Source organism: Benincasa hispida, chromosome 8 (genome assembly GCF_027475165.1).
Source record: "Benincasa hispida cultivar pf3 chromosome 8, pf3_genome.v1.1, whole genome shotgun sequence".
Taxonomy (NCBI): domain Eukaryota; kingdom Viridiplantae; phylum Streptophyta; class Magnoliopsida; order Cucurbitales; family Cucurbitaceae; genus Benincasa; species Benincasa hispida.
Window position 1 is genome coordinate 15,499,369 of NC_143485.1, and position 19,169 is coordinate 15,518,537.

At 34.5% G+C, this 19,169-nt stretch overlaps 1 protein-coding gene across 2 annotated transcripts; it reads left to right on the top strand.

Moving 5' to 3' along the window:
• The first annotated feature begins 10,362 nt into the window (after nucleotides 1-10,362).
• Nucleotides 10,363-13,108, top strand: LOC120082406 (superoxide dismutase [Mn], mitochondrial-like). Of its 2 annotated transcripts, XM_039037568.2 has the most exons (6): nucleotides 10,363-10,873; nucleotides 11,053-11,099; nucleotides 11,200-11,325; nucleotides 11,423-11,479; nucleotides 11,666-11,743; nucleotides 12,811-13,108. In XM_039037568.2, the coding sequence occupies exons 1-6, from the start codon at nucleotides 10,582-10,584 to the stop codon at nucleotides 12,916-12,918; spliced, it is 708 nt and encodes a 235-aa protein (XP_038893496.1). In that variant the 5' UTR covers nucleotides 10,363-10,581; the 3' UTR covers nucleotides 12,919-13,108. The 2 variants fall into 2 exon arrangements, with proteins under 2 accessions (XP_038893496.1, XP_090172663.1); XM_090316537.1 differs by lacking the exon at nucleotides 12,811-13,108 and having other exon boundaries at nucleotides 11,666-11,872.
• The last annotated feature ends 6,061 nt before the right edge of the window (nucleotides 13,109-19,169 follow it).

The following is a 19,169-nucleotide window of genomic DNA, read 5'->3' on the forward strand; positions in this document are numbered from 1 at the left end:
ACAGATTTTCATTTATTCCCTTTGGTCGTGCTAGAGAGCGATATGCCATTTGTAGTGTTACTATAGTTGGTCACATTTCCCCGATGCCTAATTTTTTGAAGATAGAGAGAGGCATCGGATTTATGTTGACCCCTAAGTTGCATAGGGCTTACCCTATTTCGACGCCTCCAATGGAGCAAGGATAGTGAAGTTCCCAGGGTCTTTCATTTTTGTTGGGATATTTTCTTGAATGATGATACTACATTATTAGGTTAATGCTACAGTCTCGAGTGCTTCAATCTTCCTCTTTCTAGAGAATATATCTTTTAAGAATTTCACATACGAAGGCATCTGCTTCAATGCCTCAACCAATGGGATATTGATGTGCAATTGTTTCAATACCTTTAAAAAGCGTCGAAATTGGTTTTTATCGTTTCTTTTTCTCAACCTTTGTGGGAATGGTGGTGGCTGCATCTCAGCTAATGCCTTAGATGTTGAAACATGTGTGGATGATCTTCTGTGTTCATCATCTTGGCTTTCCTGAGTTTGGTTGGTTGCTTTTGAGCTTTGTAATTGTTGAGTAATAGGTTGTGTGTCTAAAACGTCATTAATTCCTTCTATGGTTGGTTTAACTGATGGGCTATTTCCTCTAGAGTTCTCATTTGATGACTTTCCACTTTACAATGACACAATATGACATTGCTCTTTTCCTAAATTGCTTGCATGATGCAGTGTTTCTATTTTGCTAGGCAAGGCTCCTTACAATCTATTCTTCGATTCTTCTGCAAACTATCCAACCTAGAATTCCAAGTTCCTGATGGATGACACCTGGCTTTGTAACAAGGCATCATTCTTCTTTATATACTCTTTAGGTAGATTCTCCAGTGGTGATGATGAGGTTGATGGCTGTTGCGACGTATTAGACACTTGTTGATGTCTTTGTTGCCCTTGGTGGAATCCAAGTGGTTCAACTTTATTCATGTTTTGGTTTCCATATTGGACTGTGTTTGGTTTTTGATTCCCACCCCAAGAAAATTTTGGATGATCCCTTCAACCTAGATTATAAGTGTTTGAGAATGGATTGTTTTTTATAAAGCACATTGATTGTAGGTTATATGGACACATTTCAAAAGTATGTGGTCCACCACATGCTACAACTCCTAGGTTCGTTACTTAATTCACAGATCCTAATTGGTTACCATTCTCCGTGCCATCTTTATTCATTGTCATTGCTTGCAGTAGCTTCGACATTGCGGTCACTTGCGTTTGAAGTGCCGCAATAGTGTCATTATCTATTCTTGAGTTGTTTCTCTTTCTTAAGCTTGATCGCGATCCAAATCTGTTATTTTCTCAGTCCTCGTGGTTCTGAGAGATCCAGTCTAAGATAGCTTTTGCCTCAGTCTATGTTTTCTTTAGAAGGCCACCCTCTACCACAAAGTCAATTGCGATTTGCGAGGATTTGGTGAGTCCATCATAGAAAATTTCTATTTGCACACAGTCTGGCAGGCCATTGTGCAGGTAATTCTTAACCAGCTTCTTAAATCTTCTTTAGGAATCACTTAATGTTTCCCAATCTCTCTGTTGAAAGTTAGTGATTTTTCGTTGCCACTTAGCGTTCTCCGTTGGAGGGAAAATTTCTTCATGAACCTGGCTACCATTTGTTCCCACGAAGTAATTTCGCCTAGCTCCAGTTCATATGCCCATTGCTTTTCCTCATCCTTTAGTGAGAATGAGAACAAGAATAATCTGATCTCTTCAGCGGTAATATTTGGAATTACAAACATGCTACAAATTCCTAAGAAGCTCTTCAGGTGGCCATATGAATCTTCTCCTAGTGCTTTTCCAAATTGCCCTGTCGTTTGGATCATTTGTAGCATTGCCGACTTCATCTCAAATCTGGCATCTTCGACCAATGGTTGTAAAATCCCTAATGAGAAATCATATAAATTGGGTGATGCATAATCTCAAATTGGTCTATTGCAATCATTTTCCAAAAGTAAAAATTTTCCAAGGCCAATGCGCTATTCATCGCATTGTTGCCTTCATTATTAATCGCATTCGGTGCTACTGGATTATCAATCACGTTGGGGGCTATTGGGTTGTTTGGTTGGTCTATCTTTGCTTTAGCCTTGTTCCTCTGACGTCTTTTCCTATTGATTCTTATGCGTTGATGAGAGGTCCACTCGATTTCAGGGTCATACACTAGCTCAGGCAAGGTGCCTTCGCTCATATAATGTTTTACACCTCTTTCTTTCTTTTTTTTTCGGACAAGGGTGCAATACGCCCAAAATTGAGTTGTTTAACACAAATTAGTTATTATAGGTCCCTGACAATGACACCAAAAACTTGTTGCGTTCTTAAAGATGCGATGATTAATGCCTTGTGTCGTGCTCCTAATTCTAAGTAAAATGAGTCCTCTAGTGTAAACACAATGTTTTCTCTAATTAAACCCAAGTATAAGTTTAATTTGAATGTTACCCAGTGATATCTAAGGTCGAACTCAAGGACATACGACTCAGAAGTGTTGAAATAATTGTTCATCTTGACGTAGTGAATTTCTATAAAAGAATGCGATGAAAATAAGATTTGTTGTGTGACAAAAGTCTTACAATGTTGGTGGAATGAATGATGGTGTGGATGCGATAGAGATTACAAGTGCTAAGTGAAGCCATGCAACTTAAGAAATGATGAAATATCAATTATTAGATAGGGTCGAGAAAAATTCACTAACATTTTCCTAAACATGCATAAGTCATGCGTTCATAAGAAAACTCTTAAATTAATAACTTCACCTCTCAATGTTTTGAGTCACAATGTTCTATTTCTAGGATGCATGTGATGAGTTTTATTTGCGATAGATTAACTTTATCTCTAAAGTTACTTCTATTCTTGTTTAACGAGTTCCACAATCTCTTACTCTCTCAAGTAATAAATTGTTTCCTACTCAGATCATTCTCTCGATTTGATCTCAGTAAATCTTTTTTTGCATGCATTAAACAAGATGAACACCTACTTATGCACAATTTAGCAAAAAAGGTTAGATTATCTTTCTTAACCCATTAGGAGTTTAGCTGCTCATGCTTGTGAAAAGAGGCATGGTTGAATAAATTATGGAAACATTTGCATTTATATTAAGGGTAGTGTTTTTCAATCTCTAAAAACTTAATACAAATAAAAATGACAAAAAGAATGTAAAGAGAATAACTAAAAGATGTCGAGCCACCGTTTACAATCTCTTGCTCCTTTTCGCTTCAGTGGTGGTTGGTTCACTTAGGTTGTAATAGTATGAAGGTCTCTATTTCCTTTTCCAAAGAACTTTAAGCTTTCACTTAGAATCCTTCAAAGAAAAACTCAAATAAGTGTTGGTTATGGAAGATTTGGGATGGAAGTTTGACAGAGTTTAGACCTCTCGATGGTGGAAATCTCTATATCTGATTGATTCTTCGAATGGCTATTTATAGGCATCAAGAAGAAGATTCCTTGCCTTTTTCCAATGATGGTCTAATATCTCGCATTAAATTCAATACCCTGTTGTGTCACCTACCTTACGTCAAAGATCCATTGGCTTTGCTATTTGTCGTGTTTCATCTCATCACGTGGTGGTATGCGTTGTAAAGTTGATCGCGGTGGAGAGATTCTATGTGATTGCAACATGAAGCTTGTTTCTTTTGCCGGTTTTTTTCTCCTCATTTCATTTGAATCTTGTGTTCAAAAGTGACAAATTTTACACTTTTCAAGGATTATTAGTTTTGTACGCATATGATCATATGATTATTTGCATGAATTCTTTATCAAATTAATGCATTTTTCTTTGAAAAAAAGTGTATTTCTACAAGTTATCACCCTGCAACATGACAGGTTATGACTATCCCCACAAACCAACACTGGTCCTTTCAATACGCTTTGTCTTTACTCACATGCATCAAAGAAAAATTCACAAGAGGTCACCCAACATAGGATTTCTTCAAGCTAAGCACGCTTAATTTTAGAGTTTTTATGATTGAGCCACCAAAAATGAAGGTGCACCTTATTGGTATAGGTAATAACTTTTAATTTTTTAAGCCTTTCACAACCATACTTTCATGTCCTCAAGATCCCTTTCATTCTAGTTCATTCATTTACCACTCTTAAACTCGGGTCATTACAGATTAGTACCCAATAACGTTAGTTGACCAATTTTATTTATTTGCATCATAATTTATGTTCATTCCAATTAATCTTCAGTGAAATAATTAAACTATCACTAATCTTTTTATGCTTGAACTATGATATGAAATGAGTTCAATAAATGTGATATTAAAATCTAAGCTCTAAATCTAAAGAACAAAATCTAAACTCTAAATCTAACATCCATATTGAGTTCCAAAATCTAAACTCTAAATATAAAATAAAATAAATTATACATGCATTTAGTGTAAAAAAAATCTAATAAAATCATCCAAAACACATTTAAATCATATCTAAGTAAAACTACCCAGAAAAAAAATGAAAACGAGTGTTTGAGATGAGAGGTTAAAAAAATTGTGTTGGAAGAGTTAGAATCCATTTGAGATTATTATAGCTTTTAAAAAGATTGTTTTTAGCTTTGCTTTCTTAAAAATTAGTTACGAAATGAAGTATAATAATATTTAGTAAATTTTTTATTTTAAAACAGAAAAAGTAGTTATTGGGTTAGATAAATCAATACTTAATTGGCATAACTTAATTATATGAACTAAAGAAGGCTTATTATTTTAATTATTTTCACAATAATATATATTATTTAAAATTTATATGACTTGAATTTTATTTAATCTAAATTATTTGATAAAAGTTTAAGAAAAATAATTGTTAGGTAAAAATTGAATCACTTAAAATTTGAAAATATGTGAAAAATAAATTAATATGAAAGGATATTATTATAATATATTTATCTAAATGGTTATGAAAATAGAAGATTTTTAGAAATGTTGAATCTAAAAGCCACTGCTTATAAGTTAGTTAGAATTTAAATAGTGATTCTCATAATTAATTTGGCCTCCTTTGGTAATCATTTTTTTCTTAAATTAAGCATATATACACTACTTCCACATCCAAATTTCTTTGTCATCTATTTTTCACAATGATTTAAAAAATTAGGCCAAATTTTGAGAACTAAAAAAAGTAGCTTTCAAAAAATAGGGAAATTATTTCAAATGGTAAAACTGTTGAAAATATTTACAAGATATAGCAAAATTTTAGAACTATCAATGATAGACACTGATAGAAGTTTATTAGTGTCTATCAACTTTTATCATCGATAATTCTAAAATTTTGTTATATTTTGTAAATATTTTAGTTTATTTTTTTATATTTAAAAATAGCCCTAAAAAATATGCAAATAAGAAATGTGGATGAAATAGGCTTAATTTAAAAAAAAATAAAAAAAAATAAAATAGTTATCAAACGGACATAATAATTTGATTTACCAAACAATGAAGGCAGTTAAGATTTTTCCTCAATTACTTGCTACTTTGCAAATGCAATCCCAAAGCTGTAAGGAGAGAGTTTAAAAATGTTTAAATGGATTAAAAAAAGAGTTAGTGAACTAAGAGTTGTCTACGTGGCATGTACATGTAAAATTTCGAAATTTTACCAAGAGTAATACTTGAATGTATGCCAAGATCACCCATCTCTATGCTTCTCCCTACATCACTCACACAAAAAAATAATAATAATTAAAATATTTCAAAAAATAAATAAAAATACTTTGTCACATGTCACGTAATAATAGGACATTTGGTACGAGATGCAACTAAATATTTTTCTTTTTACAAAAGATTGAAATGAGTAAGGACAAAAAAAAGTCCCTATTTTTGCAAATAATTTGCAACCCATTCTTTTTTTTTTTTTTTGGCAAATATTTCTACAACATGCCCCATTTTTATACTTAAATCCTTTGGAAAATTGTACAAAATGACCCAAAAAGCAAAAAGCTTTTCTTTGACCACAAAATTTTGTTTGTTATCGATTTTTTTGGCATGTGAAATACCATTTTTACCCTCAATATTAAATACTCGCTTCTTTTGCATTTCCTATGTCTCTTTTGCTCTTCCCTTCTAACAACCACAAAATGAAAATTCAATATCATTTAAAAGTAAAGATGCTTTAACATTTTTCTCACCTTATAAATATGGTTGGAAAGAATGTGAAAAATCATATGAAAATGAGTAGTTATTTAGTTAAAACGAAGTTGTATCGACAAAAATATGACAAAAATAAAACTACCATTTGCGCATAAAAAGTGTGTGATCACTAATATCATCGTACACGTTCGCTGACATCATTATATGTGATTGTTGTCATCATCATACGTGATCACCTCAAGATGCACGATCGCTGAGTTCTCATTTCACAATTTTGTTTTAGTCATATCTTTGTCGATACAACTCTATTTTTGTTAAATTAACATTCATTTTCATACGTTTTTTTGTGTTGTTTTCAACCATGTATGTAAACTGAATAAAAACTTTAAATATCTTTGACTTTAAGGCTCTAAAATAAATTTTATCTAAGTTTAAATGTTGTAAGACAATTTATATTCGTTGTATTTTAACATTTTGCTCAATGTGCAAGCATGATTAGAAAGAATACGAAAAAAAAGTATGAAAATGAATGGTCATTTAGCAAAAACAGAGTTGTTCGCCGAAGATATAATCGAAACAAAATTGCAAAGTAAGAAATTAGTTGTTACACCCCCTCCTAGATTACCCTCTTAATCTAAAAGGGCATATGACGACAACAGTTACTGACCTTCTTGTTGGCGCTTACTGCCTAACTTACATTTAAACCTACTTTAGAACTCTAATATGCATTTATGACTTGATAACGACAATATTTACAACCTCAGAGCTTAACATACTAAACATACTGAATAGATCAACCGAAACTTAACACTCTTACATCAACAGGGTTCCATAGCTACTATTCACATTCACAACTATGTATACTATAAAATCCAGTAAGCCCATGACACTAAGTTTAGTCCTTATACGCACAAAACATGTGTACTAGTATTTACAGAACAAACACCTAGTCTTCTTTTAGCCTTGAGTCTTTTAGTGATAGAGTAGCAACAAAATTAGCTTCTAGGGAGGGAAAACATTTTTTAAAAAATAGGGTGAGCTACTAGTCCAGTGAATGACTTAATAAAACATAAATTTCATGCTTAAACTGAAAGCTAAAAAACTGAATACTAAAACTAAAAACTTGCCAAGCAAACGTGTACATAAAACTTTTAAAACCATTGTATCTGAAAACATAGTTGAACTGATTCCTGGTTGAAAGAGAACCCTTTCACTCGATCTCTCAACGTCGGATACCCTTGTTTAAGAGAGAACCCTTTTGCTCAATCTCTCAAACATAAGCTTGGACTGGGGTGAAAACCCTTTTGTTCAACACCTTTCAGCCAATGTTGGGAAAGAATCCTCGTGGTTCAATCCTACTGAACTGATTAACTGTCATACGTGCACGTAGAACAAACTAGATCCTGACGTCAAGGATCATAACTGAAGCAGGGTACCAATGTTTATTACTGAATTGAGTGAATTATTCTAATACCTTCTCTCAGTACTTCAATAACAGAATCATAACATAACTGAAACTAGGTAGTACAACTCAGATACCTTCTCTTTGTACTTCAGTATTGAGTTGAAAATACCTTATAGGGAAACATTTTCATAAGTCAAGCTTACTGAAAACTTGATCTCATAAAACATAATAAGAATATCATTTGCTAATGCATGCTTAACAACATTAAGAGCACATATGCTTTAAAACATAATACAAATACTTGTAACTTAAACATGTCATAGAATCTTTTTTTGAGAGCTACCATGGCTCAACCATTGTACCAAAGCATACTTTATAAACTTTGTAATTAGCATGCATTTATAAACTTTAGGAAAATGCATTGCTTGGAACTTCTTGTAAAATAACTAGCATAAAAGTAACAGTCAATGAAGCATGGATTATTAAAACATTTATAAATAATTTATATTCACTTACTACTCGTCTGGGCAGTTTGTAGGCTTCTTCTAGCTCCTCTTGGCCTGAAGCAACATAATTCCTTGTTAGATTCCTTAGAATTCTCATCAAGATGCTTCAAATAGTTTGCTTACTAGCGAGACCCTCACTAGCGGGATCAACACCAACAAGATCCTCACTAGCGAGATCATCACCAAGGAGATCATCACTAGCGAGATCTTTACCAACGAGATCATCTTCTGAGCGAGACTTAGCATGAAAATCAGCAAGATTAGGCACAAAACTAGCAAGATTTTTCATTCTTAGCGAGACTTACAATTATTAGCGAGATTTAGTGTAATTTCTAGCGAGACTACGTAGAAAACCAACGAGATTTACACTAAAAATTCAGCGAGATTCAACACAAAAACTAGCGAGATTATCATCTTGAGCAAGATTCACATCTTTCTTGTCTCGCTCTCGCTCTTTATGGTGAGCTGCTTACTTGATCTTGCCAAGCAACTGCCTGTTTACGCACCGAATTCTTGTTTCAACTTCAAAAATCCAAAACTTGTTTCAAGAAACTTCCTTCTACAAACTTGTTTAGAATTGAGTTAACTTCCTTACTTAAAATTTCAGCCCTAAACTCCTTGTAATTTTGCCTGAAGCTTCCAATCTTCACCCCTGGCCTTGATTAATCCAAGAATCTAGCCTTTCTGAAATTTCTTTACTTTTCGTCCTTCTTCTTATGAGATCTTCCTCCGGCAAACCAACCTAAAAAACTAGATTCTCCCAACTTTCAAATGGCACCGATCTCACTTAATTCGCTCGAGTTATTTGTCAAAATCGAGCTTCTGAAGTTCATCTTCCTTTTATACTTCCTGCTGCTTCCCATAAATGAATATCAAACCGCCACCTCACCCAGCAATATCTTAATGCTTTTTGGCCAAGTTCCATTAATAAATTTCTTTAATCTTTTTTTTTTCTTTCATTCGTAATTCCCTGTAATTAAACCATAGATTTTCATTTATCAATTAATTAACATAATATTCTCATGGCTAAACATACTTATATAGAAAATGTAGAATTCAAGGTTTACATTGGCGATCGTGCAATTTGAGGTGAGCGATCGAGTATGATGATGTCAGCGATCGTGTGCACTTTTTTTGCGCAAACAATAATTTCGTTTTAGTCATATTTTCGTCAATACAATTATGTTTTTGTTAAATAACTCTGTTTTCATACGTTTTGTTTGTGTTCTTTCCAACCATGCTTGTAATTGAGCAACATATTAAAAAAATAATGAATATAAATGATCTTACAATATTTAAACTTAGATAAAATTTACTTTTGGAATATTAAAGTCACAGATTTTTTAAGTTTTTATTTAGTTTGCATACATGGTTGGAAATAACACGGAAAAACATATGAAAATGAGTGTTCATTTAGCAAAAATGGAGTTGCATCGACGAAGATATGACCAAAACAAAATTACAAAACGAAAAACTTAGCGAAGCAAATTAAGGTGTGTGATCGTGTATAGTGATGTCATCGATCGCGTATGATGATGTCAACGATTGTTTATGATGATGTCAGTGATTGCACACTTTTCCTGCGATACAACTCTATTTTAACTAAATGACCACCTGTTTTCATATGATTTTTGCATTCCTTCCAACCATGCTTATAAGGTGAGCAAAATGTTAAAATATCTTTACTTTTAAAGGACATTGAATTTTCGTTTTGTGGTTTCTGGGAGTAGAGGTGATAGTAAGTTCGGTTTTGTCGATTTTGAAATCAACCAAGAACCAAACCAAACCAATCAATTTTATAGAAAAGAGATCCAAACAAATGTCTAACAAAGAACAAAACCATTGGATTACTTTTATTTGGATCGGTTTGGTACTAGATTTTTTGTATTTTCCTTTTTTCTTCTAATTTCTATTTTTATTAACACTTTGTTTTGAATTAGTCCTTTTTGCTAATTTAACATTAAAATTGGGTCCATTTCTTTTTTCATAAATTGAAATTTCACATTTTTTTCTCGACACTTTTCTAAACAAAAAACATACAAGCTCCATAATAATATTTTTTTTTTTTATAAACAATGAATATACATACACCATAATAATTAAAATACTAAAAGATAGTTTATTTTTAAGGGTATACATATATCATTGGATCGATTTGGTTTTGATTGATTTTTCTAATAAACAATCTATCCAAACCAATACTTTTTATTTTCTCTCCATATATATAAAGATGTCCAATTTTATATTAAAAACCAAATCAAACCATTGGATAGATCTGATTTTTTTTTTATTTTTTTTTATTTTATTTATCGCACTCCTAATTCGAAGGAAATAGCGAAATAGAGGTAGGAAATATGGAGTATTTAATATTGAGAATAAAAATAGTATTTCACCAAAGCAAATACATTTTTAAAAAGAAGGGAATGGTAAGAGAAGTTTTTGCTTTTTGGGCTCATTTTGTACAATTTTCCTAATCCCTTGACCACCCGACGCCGCCAGTAGATGAATATTTATGGGTGACTGGAGACGAGATCGATACTGATTACTGTGTCCCTTCCCTTGTTTTGTGTGTGAGAGATTTTTGACAATGGCGCTTCGAATTCTATGCAGGAAAAACCTAAAGCCAACAATTTCTGGAGCGTTAGGGTCTGGCCATTTCCGCGGCCTGCAGACCTTCTCCTTGCCTGACCTCCCTTATGACTATGGCGCTCTTGAGCCCGTCATCAACGCCGAAATTATGCAGCTTCACCATCAGAAGCACCATCAAGCCTACATCACCAACTACAACAAGGCTCTTGAGCAACTTCACGAGGCTATTATAAAAGGCCACACCTCCACCGTTGTCAAATTGCAGAGTGCTATCAAATTCAACGGCGGAGGTTTTCTTTTATTTCTGAACGTCTTTTGATTTTCAGACTTTGATATGAGTTTACTTTCTCTTTTGTATGATACTTCAAATCAGATCGACTCACTCAATTGGGAAATCGTTTGACACTCACTGAGTAGATTAAGATGTATATCATCTCTCAACTAATTAACCCATCCTTTTCTTTTTAAGGTCACATCAATCATTCGATTTTTTGGAATAATCTGGCCCCAATTCATGTAAGTCTCAATCCTTACGCCTCTTATTCGATTTCTTGGTTAGTCCTCACATTTCTTGAACGCTTCAGTCTATCTATTCTCTTCTGTAATATATTTGTAGGAAGGGGGTGGTGAGCCTCCAAAGGGATCTCTAGGATGGGCAATCGACTCCCAGTTTGGTTCTCTTGAAGCGTTGATTCAGAGAGTTAACGCAGAAGGTGCTGCTTTACAGGGCTCTGGATGGGTGGTATGTTTTCTTTCCCGTATTTATTTGCTTTCTCATTCTTGTCTACCACGTAATATACTACAGACGTTTGACTGAAGCTTTTTCGAGTTCTTTCTAGTGGCTTGCTCTGGATAAAGAACTGAAGAAGCTATCGGTTGAAACCACGGCCAATCAGGTATATCTCTAAGTTTATTTGTTTAAAAGCCATATTCATCTTGATTTGATCAATTATTTCGCCTTACTCTAGCGTTTAACGGACTCTGGTTATTATTATTCTTGTTTAGAACTTATTGTTGTTCGGTTATATTTAAAATAAGAGATTGAAATTTGAAAGTCATGTGGGTGATGCAACTCTTTGCAGGATCCACTTGTGACTAAAGGAGCTGCTTTAGTGCCTCTGCTTGGAATAGATGTTTGGGAGCATGCATATTATTTGCAGGTAAATGTTTTCCATTTTCAACCCATTGGTAGTATGATTTGCTCTTGTTTTTCCCGAGTGTCTATCTGGATAAGATCATGTAGTGCGGTTGGGTTGCATGGTAATCATCCATGACATGGGTGGGAATTTGGTGATAATGGAACTTGGGGAATTTGTACGAATGACCCCTATTTAGGGGCTCACTTGAAATTTGACCTCACTTTAAAAAATGCTCGGAATTTGGCCTTCTACTGACATCATCCACATTTGAAAGTACCCATTTGACCTCAAAACAACGCGTGTGGGGGCCCGTTTCTAGCTCCTCACTCCTGATCCTGCTTCCCCGCTCCTACTTACTCATTCGTCTTGATCCTCATAACACACAACAACAATTTTTTTCTTCCATTGTTCTTTTCATTTGTTCAAATTCTTCTTCTCATTTTCTCGCTCCCGCTCTTCGCATCCCGTTCTCTGCTCCCGCTCCCCGCTCCCCGCTCTCGCTCCTCTCTCCTTTGTCTTGTTCTTCATCAGACACACTTGCAACTTTTTTCTTCGAGAAAAAACTGTAGAACGAAGAATAAAGAGAGAAAAATGAAAAAAGAGGGCGACTAAATAAAAGTCGACAGAGAAGAAAAAAGGGAAATTGCCTAGAGGGCAGCATAAATGAAAAAAAAAATCGCTGGAAATGAAGATGAGAAAATAAGAGAAGAAGAAAAGTAGAAAGAACGAAAAGAAAAAGAAAAAGTGATGCAAAAGAGAGGAGGAAGAGGAAGAAGAAAGAAGGGTTCAAGTGGTAAATTCATAGCATGATGACATCAACGAACAACCAAATTTCATTTGTTTGTAAAAGTGAGGTCAAATTTCGAGTGGATTCCTAAATAGGGGTCATCTGTACAAATTTCTCATGGAACTTGTGGAGGAAACCTGTCTGATGTGGTTCTTATTGTGGTGAAAATGCATGCACATATTGACAGGCTATAATGTAATATACGTTATAACGCCATCCACCATATTTGACCTGCAGCCATTAGCTGTGACTATATTTTGCTGCCTGCTTATTTAGTGTTTTGATCATTTTCATGGTGCAGTACAAAAATGTGAGGCCAGACTATCTGAAGAACATATGGAAGGTTATAAATTGGAAATATGCGAGTGACATTTTTGCAAAAGAAGCTCCCCTGGTGGAGAGTCGTTAAGAGTCCCTTGGGTCCCTTTGTTGAACTTTCTGTAAGTTGCTTGTGTTGCGGTGAACATTTGAATAATGAACATCCTTGTATGCATGGATGTTCAAGCCTTGTAATGAGTTGAAATGTATCTTTTGTCAAAGTACTTTGTTTAGCAAGATGATGAATGCATGAAGCCACGAGGGTTTCGTTTTCCCAGTTATATCGTTTTCAATTCATGTTTTTTCTTTTTCTTTATATTGATTTATCACCTGGAGGGCAATGATAATATGCAGGTTTGATGCTCAAATCTCTGTTATCATTCACATTTTTGTCTATGGGTGACTTATATGTTGGACACTTGAATGTACATTAATCTTGAATGGGAGAGGGAAGACACCATAGCTTGGCTTCGTATGAATAATGAGATAAACTTTATTAAACAATCAAACCAACTCCTTTCCTCTTCCTTCATTGTTTTCTCTCTTTTTTCATATCCTCGCTTAATTCTGGCCCTATCTTGAATTCCCCATTTGCCCATTTATTGTTCCTCATTCTTCCAAGTAATATTCACTCTGCATCATTTCCCACCACTACCGGAATCTGGACTGTCTTTTTCTTCCCCCGTTCAATCCTATCTTTGAATTTCTCTTTTTGCTACATTTGATTACATAAGTGATCTCCAAGTCTATTTGCGACCTTTAAGAGGTCAAGGGTTCAATTCATGGTAGCCACCTATCTAGGAATTAATTTCCTACGAGTTTCCTTGACACTCAAATGTTGTAGGGTCAGGCGAGTTGTCCCACGAGACTAATCAAAGTGTGCATAAGCTGATTCGGACACTCACAGATATACATATAAAAAAGAAGTCTGTTCGCAATGGCCCTAGATGATTACTCCTGGCACCATTTGTTTAGTAGAGGTATTTATCTGGTTTCCATGTGTTTATTTCCTTAAAATGTGCGTGTAGTTTCCTTGGCCTTTTCTTTTTGCTAATCCTGGTTTTCTCTTTGTTGCTAGGTGAGTTAGTTAATGATATATATAATTTTGTTGCAGAGTCCCAACCCCACCTTAAAACACAAATACAGACATACCAAAAAAGTAAATTTTTGTAGTTTCTCATAGTATGATTATTTCATTTCTTTAGATCTTCATGTCAAAAAGTTTGTTCAAAAAGTTCAAATGAATGCTGAAAGTTAAATTGCAGGGAATTTGAGAAGCTTTACAATGTCTTTCGTTTTATTTTCACTTCGGTATTTTTAGCTTTTAAATATTTGTTTTAAGATCTGACTAGAAGGTAGTGCCCTAATTTTTAGTAAATAGTGTAAACTCCTTTTACTCCATTTCAGGGCTTCAGATACTCTCCTCTGCTCTCTAAACTGTTTTTTTGCTTTCCCTTTTCTTTTTATCAATGCTTATGATCAAAAGTTAAGAAGCATGGGGGCTTATATAAAGGTCGAAAATTGTTTAGCTCAAACGTGCCTGCAACATGACTCTAATATACCGCATTCAAGTTTCTTAAATACTATCATATGTGAAGTTTTTGTTTTCCTCTTTTCTCCATTATATACAAATTTCATTCTTGAAAAGGATGTATCATGAGGACTTTTCAAGTGGTCATTGAACTTGGTATTACATCAATCAAATTTGTTTCTCATTATAAAGAGAAAAAAAAAGGATAAATTTTCTGCTTTTCTCAGGGAAGTTCATGCAAATGTTTCCATAACATCAAACAAGAATATCATTCATTTTTTTTTTTTTTTTTATTTTCTTGGTAAGGAACCAAGCTTTCACTAAAAAAGTGAAAGAATATGAGCATTAGAAGAAGCTCCAAAAACACAGGAGTCTAACATCATAAAACCAGTAAAAGAGTCAAGAAAGCATATATAGGTTGAGTTCAGAGAGCTCCTTTTATGTAGCTCTACCACAACTAAGAAAGGGCTCCAATCCAAAAAAATAACTAAGGTCATAATTGCAAAAAAAACCCAAGTGACCAATGCCCGTAGAGAACATTGAACCTCACACTACCTCCTAAACCTCCTCCCCGATTTCTCAACCTCTTTGAAAATCCTATGCTTCTCTCTAGAAGCATAAATACTTTAATTTGAAACACGCTATACCCAAATTAAAGTATTTATGCTTCTAGAGAGAAGCATAGGATTTTCAAAGCAAACACTAGAATAGTTGAGTGCGGGTTGGAGATGTATCAAATACTTGTTCATGAAATAGATATATTAGACACTTGTTGTACAAGGTCAAAGTAGGTCTAATATTTGTTAAATATGCATCAAACACTTATTAAATATGCAATTTTGGAAGCTTTCTTTTGGTTGCATGAGATTGTCACCCTCAATCAATTGGGCCAACATCATCTTAGCCATGATGTTGCCTAAAGGAATAAATGGAAGAATGCCCCAAGAATAAAATCAAAGTCTTTATTAGAATTCAAAAGTTATCAATACAAGACATCAATCTTTCTATTTATAGAGAATTTCAAAGCAAACTAATTCTAATCCTAATTAATTAAAGAAACTACTCCTAATCCTAATAAAGGAAACTAATCCTAATCCTGTTCAATTAAGGATTTGAGCAAGATACTCTAATTTACCCTAATTCTACTATGTCATTCTATCATTCCTAAAAAAACTCATCGTTGAATTTTAAAAAGAAAAAGAATATTACAAAAAGAATAAAACAAATGAACATTCTTGAATCCTTGACATCAAAATATGCTGTAAAATGTTTTAAAAAAACAAATCAATTAAAAAAGAATAAAACAAATAAACATCCGTGAGATCAAAATATGTTGTAAAATGTAAAAAAATTAAAAAAAAAATCTTCCAAGTTAATTGAAGGCAAATAGTAGTGTATGGCTTTAGGAGAAAATTGTTGACTTGAACAAAAGAAACTCTATCTATCTAAAATTGAAAATATGTTGAGTTAATTGTGTAAAAAGAGTGAACTTTATTGGTTTGTAATGGCTTGGTTGGATTAAGGAAAAAAAATGAAGAGAGCTAAAGATGGGTCACATTGCATGGGTCTTGGGGCCAAAGGAAAGGAGTTGGGTTGGAATGTGTAGATTGCGAGTCAAAAAAAAAACCAACACAAGTCGGTCGGGTTGGATGAGTATTGGGTCTAAAATGGTTGCATATTCTTTCTTCTCGTTTTCTTCTTCACAAGCAACAACACTGCCTTGGATCTCAACTTCTTTCGCTTCACCAAGGATTGCAAATAGAGTTTTAGGTGCCATCATCACATCTTGCTTCTTGCTTGTGATTTCACCCATACATCGTTGTGCAACTTCGAGTTTGAGCTTTCGTTTTCAATTGATTTTTCTTTTTTGCCGCTCACAACGGCCTTCACAATCGAGTCCTAAATCTTAACGTTTTTGCTTACCACTCCTTCACCCTCAAGTCTCAAACCTTCTAAATCTTTTGTTTCTTTTGTTGCTTACACAGTTTTACAGCTTTGGCTGGGTTCTTGATTTCATGAGTGTTACTCTCAATATTTACAATTCTAACCTTTTGTAGTCTACTTGAAAATTCTTCCAAATTCAGCATCATTTTATTGATACAACAAACATTGGTTACTCTTTTCTAATTTCTTCTAATGCTGTAGGATCAACATAGGATATGCCGACTATTTTACTAAGTTCGAGATAACTATAGTAGGAAGTGACATATGATCTTGAATAGGCTTCCACCTTTCTTTATCGTTTTTCATAACCAAGAGAGTATTTTTTGGACTTGTACATTTTTCTGGCATCATAAAACTCCATTCTTGGACAATTCTTTAAATTTCTTCTTGTTATTCCTGAATTAAAAAGGTTTCCCTTAGTTAAGTGTATGCTGTTTGGCAACAAGTATAACTCACAAAGTTCCTTCCTACGATCTGTTGTCAAGAGTTTTTGCTCTTCCACTAATGGTAACAAAGTTGACCCTACACTCTAATACCAAATTGTGATGTAGCCTAAAGGAATAAAGGAGATAATTCTCCAAGAACAAAATCAAAGTTTTTATTATTGTTGGTGAAAATTTATTATTTTTTAAATGAAGGAAAAGGAAAATCCCACATTGGTTGGGACGACAAAGAGGTGCCTCCTTATTTACCCTTACCTTTCCTTGTAGGTTTGGACTTAAAGGGGTACTCAAGTTTTAGAAGGGGTGAGGAGGTGGACAAATGTGCGCTTGATTGTCCTTCCACACATGCGCACCACCACCGCCGTGTGGTCAGGCGATGTGTTTGTGTATGCGAAATAATAAATTTTTATTATAATTAAAAAAAAAGGAGATTTTAAAAGGATTTTTTTCTCTCGTTCAATAGTCTTTCGTTTTTTCTTTTTTTTTTCTTCCGTTTAGCCCGTTTCAATGGTCATCCATTATTGACACTTCGTTTTGTGCGTATGTGCGCACGTTACCCCCTTTTATGCGCAATCTTCGTTGGCTATCAACGCCTACATTCAGTTCTTCAGAAGAAATATCAGAAAAAAATTCATCACACTTCTTCCCTCCTATTTTCCTCTCTTTTCCCTTTACGTTTTCCAAGCACAGTCTAGAAGGGTGTGAGCATTTCCGATCGACTTCCAGTGCAGTTCCAGTCAAGATAGAGTACATATGGGCTGTTTTATCCTAGAGACGGTGTGACATTCTTTTCGAACTTCTTGCACAATGCGCAGAGCCGAAACGTCTAAAAAAGAGAGTGTGATGTGCGATTTAACCTTTCACAAGTTTCTGTTTTGCAGGTTTTTCTTTAATGCTGTTGAATCCAGAGCCTCCGTTCCTATCACAGTTCATCGATGCTTCCATTCCCGTCACTAATTATAAACCCTAAAACTTGTTCTCCGAAGTACTTACGCTTCAGATTTATTTGATGTTTAATGTATTGGGTTGTTAACGTAGTAACATAACTTGTTATGAATATTGTTAGTGTGTAGGGTTAAAAAGGGAAAGAAAATTCAAGTGTTAGTGCCTAAAGTTAGTTAAAAGGAATGAGAAGGGAAGTTAAGTGACAAGCTAAGAAGAGGAAATTGAATTCTCTTAGGGTAAGCTTGGGAATAAGAAAAGTGAGGAGAAAATATTCTAAGTATTGGGAATGGAGGCTCTCAGGTAGTTTTTGAGAGAATCCAACACTTGGTGAATCTAAGGAAATGTATGTAAAGGGAAGTTAGGCATGGAGTAGGCTAAGGCAAGAGAATTTTCTAAGTGTTGGAATTACGAGAATGAAGGAGTTAAGCTTAAAAGTGGAGGAATTTTCTAAGTATTGAAACCATAAGCTTTTGGGTAGATTTGAGAAGTTTCAACACTTAGTAGAATTTTGGAAGGCTCATGGGGAGGTGAGCCATGCCATGCGTTGATGAGGCTAAGACAAGGGACTTGGTGAGTGAGATGGCTAGGCGTTGGACACAAAGTTTAGAGTTAATGGTTAAGTGTGGGGCTGATTGTAGGCGTTGGCATCGGTAAGCAGCTTAACATAGAAGGCATGTTGGTCCATAAAGGTTATTTGAGGCTAAGTTAGGCGGGCAAGGTGTTAAGGAAGGAGTGCCTAAGGAAAGATGTTGAAGGAAGTTGGTTATGCGTGCGATGGACACTGAAGGAAGCTGGCTATGCACGCGATGATCGAGAAGGAGTAGCATTGAGACAAGTCCCAAGCGTTGGGATGTTGAAGAGTTTAGCTTAATTAATTCTAATAGTGAGCTAAGTGGCAACATTAAAGGTTTTAACCATGAGTTAGTGGCCTAGGTGTCAACGGATTAAGCATCATGGGCATGCAAGACTTAGTATAAATAGGAGATGAAGAAATTAGGACAATGTTTGCCCAATTCTCTCATGCCAAAGGGAAGAAGCTGTCGCCGAAGTGTGATTCAATTGGTGAAGAAGATTTTCAAGGCTACCAAGAAGAAATTCCCACAAATTCATGTTGAAAGCTGGAGGAATTTGAAGAGTGTTCTAAAACGCTGGAGGAATTTGAAGAGTTCTAAATTTTGGATTCACCCAAGTAAGCTGAAGATATTGAAGGATTTTGAGCTCATCAAGTGAAATTGGAAACTTAGATTTTGAGGTAAGAATGTTAAGAGGTTTAGGAAGAAGTTCTTAGAAGGATTTTTTGTGATTTAACATCTGGATTTTGAGTTATAAGACTGGAAACTTGAATTTTGAAAATATTGTGGATGAATAAGCAGACAACTACAATTGTTGAACAAGTAAGCATTTTGACAAGGCAGTGGAATGTGTGAAGTTGTGAGTGAGCGTTAGCAAGGCTGCACGCAAGGAGATGCGTTGAGGCTG

Excerpts from the sequence above, each read along its gene's own strand:
- LOC120082406 (XM_090316537.1), top strand. The coding sequence starts at position 10,582 with ATGGCGCTTCGAATTCTATGCAGGAAAAACCTAAAGCCAACAATTTCT. Across the intron at positions 11,326-11,422 it reads TACAGGGCTCTGGATGGGTG|TGGCTTGCTCTGGATAAAGA; the intron begins GTATGTTTTCTT and ends AGTTCTTTCTAG. Across the intron at positions 11,480-11,665 it reads TTGAAACCACGGCCAATCAG|GATCCACTTGTGACTAAAGG; the intron begins GTATATCTCTAA and ends AACTCTTTGCAG.